Source organism: Equus caballus, chromosome 12 (genome assembly GCF_041296265.1).
Source record: "Equus caballus isolate H_3958 breed thoroughbred chromosome 12, TB-T2T, whole genome shotgun sequence".
Lineage (NCBI taxonomy): Eukaryota > Metazoa > Chordata > Mammalia > Perissodactyla > Equidae > Equus > Equus caballus.
Window position 1 is genome coordinate 27,723,736 of NC_091695.1, and position 12,113 is coordinate 27,735,848.

At 49.0% G+C, this 12,113-nt stretch overlaps 1 protein-coding gene across 3 annotated transcripts in view; it reads left to right on the forward strand.

Moving 5' to 3' along the window:
• The window catches only part of DTX4 (deltex E3 ubiquitin ligase 4), a 34,673-nt gene that overhangs the window by 7,965 nt on the left and 14,595 nt on the right, over nt 1–12,113 (forward strand). For all 3 annotated transcript variants that reach the window (XM_070228743.1, XM_001915461.5, XM_023654102.2), the window contains exons 2-5: nt 1,122–1,845; nt 9,160–9,221; nt 9,569–9,730; nt 11,829–11,890. In XM_070228743.1, the coding sequence (XP_070084844.1) occupies nt 1,229–1,845; nt 9,160–9,221; nt 9,569–9,730; nt 11,829–11,890 (903 nt within the window). In that variant the 5' untranslated portion in view covers nt 1,122–1,228. The remainder of the gene's footprint in view (nt 1–1,121; nt 1,846–9,159; nt 9,222–9,568; nt 9,731–11,828; nt 11,891–12,113) is intronic.

A 12,113-nucleotide genomic window follows, 5' to 3' on the forward strand; every position in this document is an offset into this window, starting at 1 on the left:
GATGGATAGGACTTAAGCTGACAGATGCGGAGGTTCTAGCATCCTCGGAGCTTTCCCCGGCCTCTGCACCCTGCCTCATGAGCCAGGCACCTTCAGCCTTGACGTTGATACCCATGAAAGAAGCCCTGGTTGGGGATGGGTCTGAATTCAGATTTGGGGTGGGTAGGTGAGAAAGAAGCAACAGTTACAGGCTTAGTTTTCTCTTCCAGTCCTGCAGGTTCATTTCTGCTGTTTTATTCCTCTGGCCTCTTCCTTGCCCCTCAGTGAGACTATAAAACTTGAGAGCCTCCTATCTCTAGGAGGGTTTGAGTTTCTTGCAAGAAAGACGTTAGATAAATATAAAAGAATTCATGTGACCATCATTATCAGTGTTGATATAAGATTTAATGCTGCGAAATATGAGCATGGGAAATATTCATGGGAAATCTCAACCTGATTTTCCGTTTTTTTTACCACACCCATAAAGGTACACAGAGCCAGCTCAATCGCCTCCACCTCTGGGCAGCCTCCCTGGATGGGAGCAGTCTTCCTCTGTCCTTTAAGCTTCTGTGACTCTGTGTTCTTTTCCCCCATAGCCCTCAGGGCAGGGGCATTTAGAGGGATGGGGGAGAAGGGATATGATATTTATGAGCACCCAGTAAGTGTCAAGGGCTTTATATGCCTTAGGACAAATTACAGAGCTGACAAGAAATCCGCGACCTGGCGTATACAAATACATGTTTGTTGGATGAATAAGTGAGTCACATTTAACTTTCACAAAAACTCTGTGAAGGAGTTATTAGCCTATTTATTGGGGGGAAAAAAGGAGGCTGAGGTATTCTACATTAGTAAATGAACAAACTTGGCTGCAGACCAAGGTCCCCAGATTCCAAACCGGGAGGTACTCTTTCTGGTACACAGCACTACCTCCAGATCCTTCCCCTTGTAATTCGTCCGCTTCTACCCTTGTGTGACCGTATACTCCTAATGGGCAGGAATGAGTCGCTTGCAAAGCTGATACCTCAATAACAGCCTAGTGCCTGGCACACAGTAGGTCTCTTTTGATGTTCTGCCTAGTAATGAAACACAATTCAGTTTCATTTTTGCTGACCCTGACCCTCTCCTCTGTCTCTCTCCGGCAGGGACCCTCCGGCCAGTTCGCCGCAATTACTACGACCCGACTTCGGCCCCCGCAAAGGGCGTGGTATGGGAGTGGGAGAATGACAATGGTTCCTGGACGCCGTACGACATGGAGGTGGGCATCACCATCCAGCACGCCTATGAGAAGCAGCATCCCTGGATCGACCTCACTTCCATTGGCTTTAGTTACATCATTGACTTCAGCACCATGGGCCAGATCAACCGACAGACCCAGCGCCAACGCCGTGTCCGTCGACGTCTTGATCTCATCTACCCCATGGTCACTGGTGCCTTGCCTAAGGCCCAGTCCTGGCCAGTCAGCCCTGTGTCGGCTGCCTCACCCCCTGCCCCACCCTGCTCCTGCCCACAGTGTGTCCTGGTGATGAGTGTCAAGGCGGCCGTGGTCAACGGGAGCACTGGGCCCCTACAGGCCCCAACAGCCCGCAAGAACATGCCTCCTTCTGGAGCGGTCAAGCTGCCCCCACCAGCAGGCCCTGGGGGCAAGCCACTGGACAGCACAGGCACCATTCGAGGCCCGGTGAAGACTGCCCCATCGCAGGCGATTCGGCGACAAGCCTCTAGCACGCCAGCAGGGGCGACTGCAGGTTCTCCTGCCAGCCCCCCAGGAGCCAATGGCAAGAACGGAAGGGTGGCCCTGGCCACCTTAAATCGTACTAACCTGCAGCGACTGGCTATCGCCCAGTCCCGGGTGCTGATCGCCTCTGGGTAGGTGTTTCCCTGGCAGCCACTGAGCATTTACTCCCCACTGGCATAGGACATGACTGATCTTCTGGGTCAGAGAGAAGGAGGGGCTGCCAAGACCTCAGCTGCTCATCATCTTGTCCTGACCCTCTGGCTGCAGGTGGAAGGCAGCAATGGTGGATAAGGCGGGGTTTGGCATTTGGGGTCCGACAGATCTGGATTCTAGTTTTGAGACTATGCCTCTAACTAGCCATGTGATTTGGGGCCGATCCCTAACATCCTAGAGTCCTAACTTCCTCCTCTGTAAATGCTGGCAATAATACTCATGTTAGTGTTCCTGTGAGGCTTAGAGAAGATTATGCATACTATATATTATATTATAACAGGCGGCATTAATTGTCACACCATGTTCTAGTTTTGGTCTTTATCACCTCATTTAATCCTTACAGCTACTCTGTGAAGGAGGCATTTTCATCCTGTTTTACATTTGAAGAGGACAGAGTTTCACTTGCTCAAGGGCATGTAGCTAGATGTCGGCTGAGACTGGCATCCAAACTTTAGGAGGTCAGAGTCCAGACTCCGTCTGACTCTGCTCTGCTGCTTCCCTGTGGAGCATGTACCACGGTGCTTGGCATGCAGTCGGTGCCAAATGAGAGTTAATCCCTTTTTCTATGGTCTCTCTGGAAGCGGAAGGGTGACTCCAGATTGGAATAACAGGCCATATTTAGTAAGTACTTACTATGTGCTGGGTGCTTTGTGTGCATTGTCTCAGTTATTTCTTTGACAACCTGGTGGTGTTGCAGGTTCTGTTGTTATTGCTTTTTATGATCTTCTTGGTCTTCTTGATCATAAAATAGGAGAGGCCCAGGTCTATGTGGTGCCCACAGCCTTTGCCTGCCAGCCCCTGATTTCTTGTGAGATTGGCCTTTCGCACCTGTCCAATCTTCCCTTTCCCCAGGTTGGGATGGGTTAGGTTGGACATCTGAGTGTGAAATTCAGGCTGCCCCGAGGAGCTCACAGATGTCAGTGCTGGGAGGAGAGAGGGTGGAGGGTATACTGCAGGTGAGAAGCCTGGCCTTTACTCCTGCCTCTGCCACTTGGGTAAGCCATGGGATCTTTGCAAGGTCCAGTTTCCTCGTGTGCTAAATGAAGATTGTCACATCTGCCTCACTTACCTGTTGATGCAAGTAAACCGTAATCAGTCTATAAATCAAAATTGGGGTGAGTTTATTATGAGTCAGATCTGAGGCCTAGCCCGAGGCCTTTCTTCCCTAAGAAAGGAAGGGCACCAAAGAAGTGGGGTATACAGAGTGGTTATATACCATCTTGGAACAAAGAGCAGACATCACATATGATAAGAATGTCCCTTTTACAATTGTCACGAGATGCTTAGCTGGCACAGAGGTCGGTGGTCAGCAGGTCAGTGGTCACAAGGTGAGCACAGCAGGTCAGTAATTAATCCTTAGTTCCAGGAACAGATGCTTATCCTTAAAGAAATGCCAATATGGGGGGGCTACATCCCTGTCTTTAGAGGCAGCATTCTTGTCTTTGGGACATAGCAAATATTTAAAGCAGGTGTATATTGCATGCTCAACAGGCCACATCAAGTCCCTTTGGAAAAACAAGTTCGGGAAGAATTAGTTTTACACCAAATGGCTTCCTCATATACTCCAATAGGTACTGTTGCTTTTCATTTATTTATCATACCCCATGGAGCCATTGTGAAAATCTCCACTAAGAGAGCTCACCGCTTAACAGTTTACCTGATGCACTCTCCTGCGGTTGTCAGCATCATACCATTCCCTTATGCCATGATGCAAGTGTCAGGCATGGGCACTTAGAATTAACTCCCCAAGGAGAGCCACACAACTCACGTGTTACAGAGTAGGGACTGGAACCCAGGTTTTTTTTTTTTTTCCCCTTCTTCTCCCCAAAGCCCACTGGTGCATAGTTGTCTATTTTAGTTGTGAGTGCCTCCGGTTGTGCTATATGTGATTCTGCCTCAGTATAGCCTGAGGAGTGGTGCCATGTCCAAGCCCAGGATCCGGACCGGCGAAACCCTGGGCCACCAAAGCAGAACGCGCAAACTTAACCACTCAGCCGCAAGCTCGGCCCCCTAGAACCCAGGGTTTAGTCTCCTCGTCCACTGCTCTTTTGGCTAAAACCCAGCTCCTCATTTTATGTGAAGGCAATTTTTAAATGGTCTGATGCTGGTCAGATGCACAGGATTTTCATATGACTTTCTTTGAGCTGGCAGAATTATTTGGGAGGGGGAATATGTATGTAAACAGTGCTGCTGCTTGTTTTCTCCACGCCATCAGACATCAGCATCCTGGGGGCCCCTAACAGCTCCAGGGTGATTGCTGGCGTGGCAGAGGCAGGCTGCTTGGTGGATAAGAACACAGCCTCCAGACCCTGACTGCCTGGGCTCAAACCCAACCTCCTTGCTGTGTAACGTGGGTCAAGTTTTGTATCCTCCTTCTTCAGTTTGCTCATCTGTAAGATGGGGACAGTAATAGTACCTTCCTTATAGGGTTTGTCATGAGGATTAAATGAAATAGTGTATAGATTTAGCACAATGCTTGGCACTTAATAAGAGTCCAGCATTAGCTGTTATTATTATTATTATCAGCAGGTATCTATTGAATATACACTGTGTAGTTGTTGAATTGAAGTCGAAGCTGAGCAGAGTCCAACACCCCACCTCATTTCTGGCGCCCTTGACAAATGCCAAGTGACCCCATGCCATAATTGAGAGAAAGGAAACCCAGATCGCTTTAAATCTCAATGAGGGAGTCGGCAGCTCTTTATCTCCCTGCTTTATTCCCTCTGCCAATAGAACTGGAGCAAGAGAATAGGGTGGAGGTGGAGGTCCTGGCAGCGCAGTTTCAAAAGGGCTATGGAAACAAGTTGTTTTTTTCTCAGCTCTGTTTTCCTGACAAGGGAGGCCCCTCCCCACCCCTCTATCTTCCAGCCCTTTCCTTTTCACCTCTTACCACCTCCCTTACCCCCACTACCATCTTCTCCTCCAGCCTTTCTTGGCCATTTAATTAGCGTGTTTATTCCCTTTGTCTGCTATTGCTATCGACCTTCTGTCGTGGAATGGCCCCTTCCCCCTCCTCTCTCAGCCCATGACCTCTTCAAGCAACTTTCCCACGGAAAAAAGGAAGACCAGGGAGGGCGGGAGAGGTGGGATGGAGAGAAGGGTTTGTGGGGAACAAAAGATCCTGTGAATTATTCAGAGACACAAGCAGGGGGTTTCTAAAGAGAAGAGAGAAGGGGCTGTGCTGTGGAGGGCGGGAGTCCTGGGTTGGCTCCTAACTCCAAGAAAAACACTGCTGCTCACCAGGGTATCTGTGACGCTATTCTCCAGCCATCGACACCCCTCCCCTGCCACCTTGTCACCTCTTCTCATTTCTTAGTTTTCTATTTTAGGAACAGAAATTAAAACATGCACTCTCCATAACTGGGAGCAGCCCAATAGAATGGGGGCAGAGGGGTGCCTTCTGATTGACCAACAAGTGGTACAGTCAGACAGCTTTGGCAGAATGGAGTTGGGATCCTGAAGGATGTGAGAAGCATGTCTGCTGATTTCTAGAAGGAGGGCTCAGGCGTATTTAGCTGGGGCCTCAACAGGGTGTGATGGGTGTGGACTGAATGGGCCTTTCTCCATGTTTTTCATTTTAACCAGTAACAGTGGGGGAGGGGTGATCAGGTGTTGGCAACTCAACAGTCCTGAAGACTGCTGCGCACCCCACTTTATACTTGATGTCCTCAAGAACCTGAGAAAACTGGAATATTAAAGCAGGAAAAGACTTTAGCGAAGCCCAACTTCCTCTTTACCATGGGGAAACAAAAATGTAAACAATCGCCCAAATTTGCATAGGGTTTGGTTATTTACAAAGTGTTTGACGTAGATCCTAAATCCTCACAAGGACGCCATGGAATAGAGATTTAGGATGCCCTGCTAACAGCTGTGGTAACTCAGATGCAGTCAATGAGGTGTGGAGAAGCCCTGTGGCTCTCGCAGAGGCACAAAGTCAGTGCCCAGCTGCACTAGGACGCAAATGTCTGATCCCTGTGCTGGTCTCCTTCCGTCATACCCTTCTGTATTTCATAAGCAAAAATCCCCCGATTCCCCAAACCTTGCTACCCCTGCCCAGAGCCTAGTGACAAGCCCTTCTGCCATGTTGTCCCTTTCCTGGCATGGCAGGGACACCCACCTCTCCCACAGTATTCATGGTGAGTCCAGTCCAGGCCCCACGTGCAGACCCTCCCTCTCTTCAGACCTTGCCCCCACCTCCAGTCCTAGGGCTGCCTGGGGTGTGTGCTCTGGGAGTTGGCCTATTTCCTGGCTAACCAGATTGGGTGTGGAAACCTGCCAGTCCAGTTTGTGGGAACAAAGGAGGCTTTTGTCACCCAGATCGCAGCTACTTATCAGTTGGAGTGGGGGCCTTGGAGATGGTGAGGGGGAAAGGCAGGTGTGGGCTGGGCAGTGCGCTGCCCCCTTGTGGGGAGCCGGGGAACAGGCACAGGAGGATGGGTCTTCACTCCCAGCTTCTCCAGGTGCAGTTCCGTGAGGAGAATGAGCCGTGGGTGGGGGACCCATGGCTTACCTTCCACTGTGTCTTTAGATACTGGGGTGGGAAATCGTCAAGAGGTCTCCATGGCACCTTCTAACCCCAGACCCGCACGAGTTTACAGATCAGGAAATTGAGGGTTAGATAAGTTAAGGATGTTGTGAGGAGTTATTGGGAGGATGGGGACTCCAACCTTATTTTCCTCACTCAGCGTCCACCACACCATGCCTGGCCTGGTGGCGCAGGTCGGCTCAGGGTCCAGAATTGAGTCCGTGCCTCTTTTCTTGGCCAATTTTCCCTTGTTTTGAATTACCCTCCCCCCATCGGGGTTTGATTTATCCTGGGGACAGTTTCTGAGTAAAAGCAGCCTTTGGTGGCCTGTTGAGATGCAAACATTCCCACATCTGTTATTTCACATCCTTCTCACAACTCTGGTGCACGTGTCATCGACCCTGGGAAGGGAAGACTCAGCACAGCCAGGAAAACCCATCTTTGTGGGCATGTGGGGACAGACTGACCCAGTGCTCAGCCTTGAGGTCTCATTCCAGCTCTCCCTTCTCTTAGTTGTGGGCTTATTCCTTACACTCTCTGAGCATCATGCTGTCTGTGCAGTGTGGGGCGTTCTAAGAATTACATAGACGCAAGAGCACAGCCTAGTGAGTAGCTAAAAAATGGGCTCTGGAGCTAGATTTCCTGGGTTCAAATCCTGAGCTGTGTGATCTTCGTCAGATTGGCTTAACCTCTCTGTGCCTTAACTTCCCTGCCTATTGAAGTGGGGTTAATAATACTAAGACCTCCTGCACAGGCTGTTGGAAGGGTTAGATGGATTTATATATTGTGAGCAGTTAGAACTGTGGCTGGCACAAGGTGCGCTCTATGTGTGTTAGCAATTATAATGCGTGGATGAAGGGCCGTTGCTCATTGCTCTGTCCCCAGCATCCAGGAGAGCGTCCAACACAGAGCAGGGCTCACTATCAATGGACAGATAAACAAATAATAAACTAAATAACCAAATAAACATGCTCTTTTGCTCTCCTCCTGTTTTCTCAGCACCACCTTACCCCCATAGCAGGACTACTGGCTTCTCAGGCGGTCTGGCTCCTCGAGTCATCTGTAACCCAGTCCATTGGCCTCTCTAAACCCACTTCCCCCCTCCAAGCCCAGCTGTGGAAGCCTGGGTGGCAGGGGGATGGCGCAAGACCCAGCCCCACATGTCCCGTATTTTTCTAGTTGGCGCCGTGGGAGGCCTGCTCTCTCCTAGGCAGCTGTGCCGTCTCCTTTCCAGCTTGGCTTGAGTTGCTGGGATGAAGGACGGAAAGAGGAGGAGGCCTTGCCTGATATTTATATTTCTCAGGGAAAGGAGAAGCAACAGCTGTTAGAGCAATGGTTTCCAAATGTTGGACTGGGATTGGCTACATCTGCATTCTCTCAGTAGGAGCTTGTAAAAATGCAGATTCTTGTGCCCACAGGTGGAGATTCTGATTCAAGCCTGGAGCTCTGTCTTTTTTTTTTTTTTAAGATTTTATTTTTTTCCTTTTTCTCCCCAAAGCCCCCCAGTACATAGTTGTATATTCTTCGTTGTGGGTCCTTCTAGTTGTGGTATGTGGGACGCTGCCTCAGCGTGGTTTGATGAGCAGTGCCATGTTTGCACCCAGGATTCGAACCAACAAAACACTGGGCCGCCTGCAGCGGAGCGAGCGAACTTAACCACTCCGCCACGGGGCCAGCCCCTGGAGCTCTGTCTTTTTAAAAGCTTCTTAGTTGGATTTTAGGTACACCCAGGTTTGGGCTCGCTTATTTATTTATTTTTTGGTGAGGAAGATTGGCCTTGAGCTAACTTCCATTGCCAATCCTTCTCTATTTGCTTGAGGAAGATTGTCGCTGAGCTGATAGCTGTGGCAATTTTCCTCTATTTTTTTTGTACGTGGGATGCTGCCATGGCAGGCCTGATGAGGAGTGCATAGGTCCATGCCCAGGATCCCGGCCCATGGACCCCAGGCCACCGAAGTGGAACATGCAAACTGAACCACTATGACACTGGGTTGGCCCCTTGCTTCTTTATTTTTTCATTCCTCAACAAATATTCATTGAATGCCTACTAGTGCCAGGTTCTGAATGAAACAGACAAAGATATTTGTTCTTGTAGAGCTTAGATTCTAGAAGGGAGGGTAATAAGCGCAACTTATTTTAAAAGGTATAAGTTCCATGGGAAAAAAAAATACAGTAGGGTAAGGGCTTGGGAGTCCCAGGGTGAGATGAGGGGTGGGCAGCAGGAGTGAATAAGATGGTCTCAGGAGTCTCACTGAAGGGGTGAGATTTGAGCCAAGACTGAAGAAGTTCTAGGAGGGAGCTAAGTAGATGTCTGGTGGAAGAGCATTTCAGGCAGAGGGAAGAGCATATGCAAAGACTCTGAGGCAGGAGCATGGCTGGCATGAAGGAGGAACAGCTAGAGCAGAGTGAAAAGGTGAGTAATGTGAGAGGGATAGGGGGATTGGGGTATGCTGGTATTTTGACTCTGAATGGACTGAGGAGCCATTCTGAATTTTGAGGTTCCGAGTGGAGGAGTGACATGGTCTGAGTTAGTTTTTGAAGGTATCCACTCTGGCTGCAGTGCTAAGAACTTACTGCATCTTTAATAAGGATAAGTAATTTCTGTAAGAAAAGGGAACTCCTCAGTGAGTGAAGTTTGGGGTCCCAGCACTGGCCCATTTAGTCCCATTTGTCAAAGCCGTAATGTATCTGCTCTTTCCTTCCACAGGGTCCCCACCGTCCCAGTGAAGAACCTCAATGGGTCCAGTCCTGTCAATCCTGCTTTGGCAGGTAAGAGAAACCCTGAGCTTGTCCTGCTTAAGATTGCAAAACGAAAGCAATAAAATAGCTAGTGACCATTTATAAAAGAGAGAGAATTTGGGTATTAATTAAAACAACGGGGCGTTTTAGGAGTTGGGTGGGAAGGGCAGGAAGAGTTTGGGGAGAATTCATTGCTAAAAGCATATCATGCTGCTGAAGATGCATGAATGAATACAAGTAGAGGGTAAGTGGAGAATTCATGAGTTACGGGAACTCTTCTGGAAGGGGAGAGAGATGGTTAATGGGGAGGGAGGGATTTAGAGGGTGTTGGGGACCTAACTCCCCAGTCCTCCCTCACTCATGCCTTGCCCTTCCAGGAATCACTGGGATCCTCATGAGTGCAGCCGGGTTGCCTGTGTGCCTCACCAGGCCACCAAAGCTGGTCCTCCACCCACCTCCCGTCAGCAAGAGTGAAATAAAATCCATCCCAGGGGTTTCCAACACAAGTCGCAAGACCACCAAAAAACAAGCCAAGAAAGGTATCAGCCTCCTTGTCTTAAGGAGTCCTGGGGGGGGTGGCTGGCCTGGTGGTGTAGTAGTTAAGTTCATGTGTTCCGCTTCGGCGGCCCAGGGTTTGCAAGTTCGGATCCTGGGCTTGGACCTACACACCACTCGTCAAGCCATGCTGTGGCAGCATCCCACATAGAAGAACTAGAAGGACTTACAACTAGGATATACAGCTATGTACTGCAGCTTTGGGGGGGGGAAAAAAAAAAGATGAAGATTAGCAATAGATGTTGGCTCAGGGCCAATCTTCCTCACCAAAAAAAAAGAAGGGGGTGGACTTCTGGGGGGTCAAAGACCTGGCTCCCAGCCCTGGCTCTGCCTCTGCCACTGAGGGTCTGTGCCTTAATTCCTGCATCTGCTAAGTGAGCCTAACTAGTATCCCCTCTGATGATTATACCAGAGTGGATTGTGTATAGATCAGATGGAGACCCTTTGAGAAATGTAAAAGTGCGGTGTACAGATATAGAGACATAAAAATATAAAGTGTGACACCAATAAATTGTGTAAGAAAGATTACGTTGGCATTGGAGCCAAAACAGGTAGATTGAAGTCCCAACTTTGTCAGTTGCAAATCGTATGATCATGAAGAGTCTCTATTTTCTCGTCTTTACAATGGAGTAAAAATGCTCACAACCATTGTCCAGCGGTGTGCCCTGGAAGGCATCCATGACACTTGCGAAGTAGCCACTGTCTTGTGTCCCTCTTGAGCCTCCAGATGCTCTGGCCATTTGAACCCTTCTTCAGGAGTTCCTTCCTACCTGCCCGCAATCCCACAGCTAAGGGGTCAATACATACCTGAGCCTATCCTGGCACCCTTTGCTGCCTCAGCTCTGTAGCTGCTCTTTCTCTTTGTTGGTTAAATGTATTGACCATCACCCCTAAGTCTCCACCTTGCAAAGTTGTTGTGATGTTTCAGTGGAATCATATGTATGTTGCTCTTAGCCCAGGGCCTGGCAAGCAATAGGCTCTCAATTAACAGAAGCTTAATTCTTACAGGAGAAGCAGGGCAGTGGGAAGGAAGGGCCGGCATCCCAGCTTTTGGCTGTTACATGATCTACTTCCTCAAACACTTGTCCTACTTTTCCAGTCTATTAAAATTTCTCCACTTAAATGAACTCAATTGCCTTGCTCATAGTCTCACGGGGAATGACAGGATTTTGCACTTTCCCACTCTTCCTGTTATTATAATAGCACATATTGGAGCCTTAACTGGCAAAGTGCTAAAAGGCTGCATGTCCATTAGATCATTTAATTGTAAATGCAACCCTTTAAGTAGGTGCTATTGCTTTGCCCCATTTTATAGGTGAGCAAATGGCAGTTTAGAGAAGTTAAGAGAATTGGCCAAGGAGACACTGACCCTTTTTTCCTTCGCTGCCTTCTTGTGTGGCCATATCATCCCATCCCCTGCGTTTAGGCTGGGCTGCCTCCTATGGCTCCAGTCCCCGAAGAAATTCCAGAATCATTGCACCTGACAGGATGCTTTCCAGAGCATCCCCTTTTCCCTGCTGCTGGCCCACATCTTCTGGCAGTGACCACACCCTCAACTTCAAGCCAAGGAAGAGTATCCTGAGGCTATAGTCATTGCTTCCTGGTCTCCCATAAAAATAATATCACTCTGACGCCACGTTATAGATCAAGAGTGTGCTTAGCACATGTAAAATGATATGATAAGCCTACCTAATATTTTTAAATGTGTAACAGTTTACCTCTGTAAACTCTGTAAACACTCTTGCTTTCATTTCTGTTGTCTCATCGCATTGTTTGGGCAGGTCCAGGCTCTTCCATCTCTGTTAAAAAGTGGGTTTGTCGAAAATAGGCAAGGAGATGTCAGGGAAGTGACTGAAGGAGGTAAAGGCAGGTGTCAACACCTCCCACCTCCTCAGACCACCTCTTGCCCTCTTCTATCCTGAGTTCCCTTTCAAATTCTTATGTACAATTTCAGAATGAATGCCTCCCCTTTCCTGCTCTGAGCCTGGCTAATAACTCCCCTCTCTGACATGCCTGGCTTGACAAAGCTGTTTGATCCCTTATCTCTGCCTTGCTGGCCCGCTGATCATCCTGTCTCCACAGGTAAAACCCCAGAAGAAGTGCTGAAGAAGTATCTGCAGAAAGTCCGGCACCCGCCAGACGAGGTGAGTGCGGGGAAGCAGGGCAGGGCTCAGCTTCTCCACCACCCACCAGCATTTCCTCTGCCAGAGTTTTCTGAAGGATGTTGAGGGAGCTGCTTCTAAGCCCTGACTGGACAAAGCTGGTCAGAGCAGACACCCAGGCCCCGGCTTCATGGTCCTGAGCTGCAGCTTAACCTCTCCCACCACCCCATTCAGCAAAGTGCTGATTGATTCTCAACTACCTGAA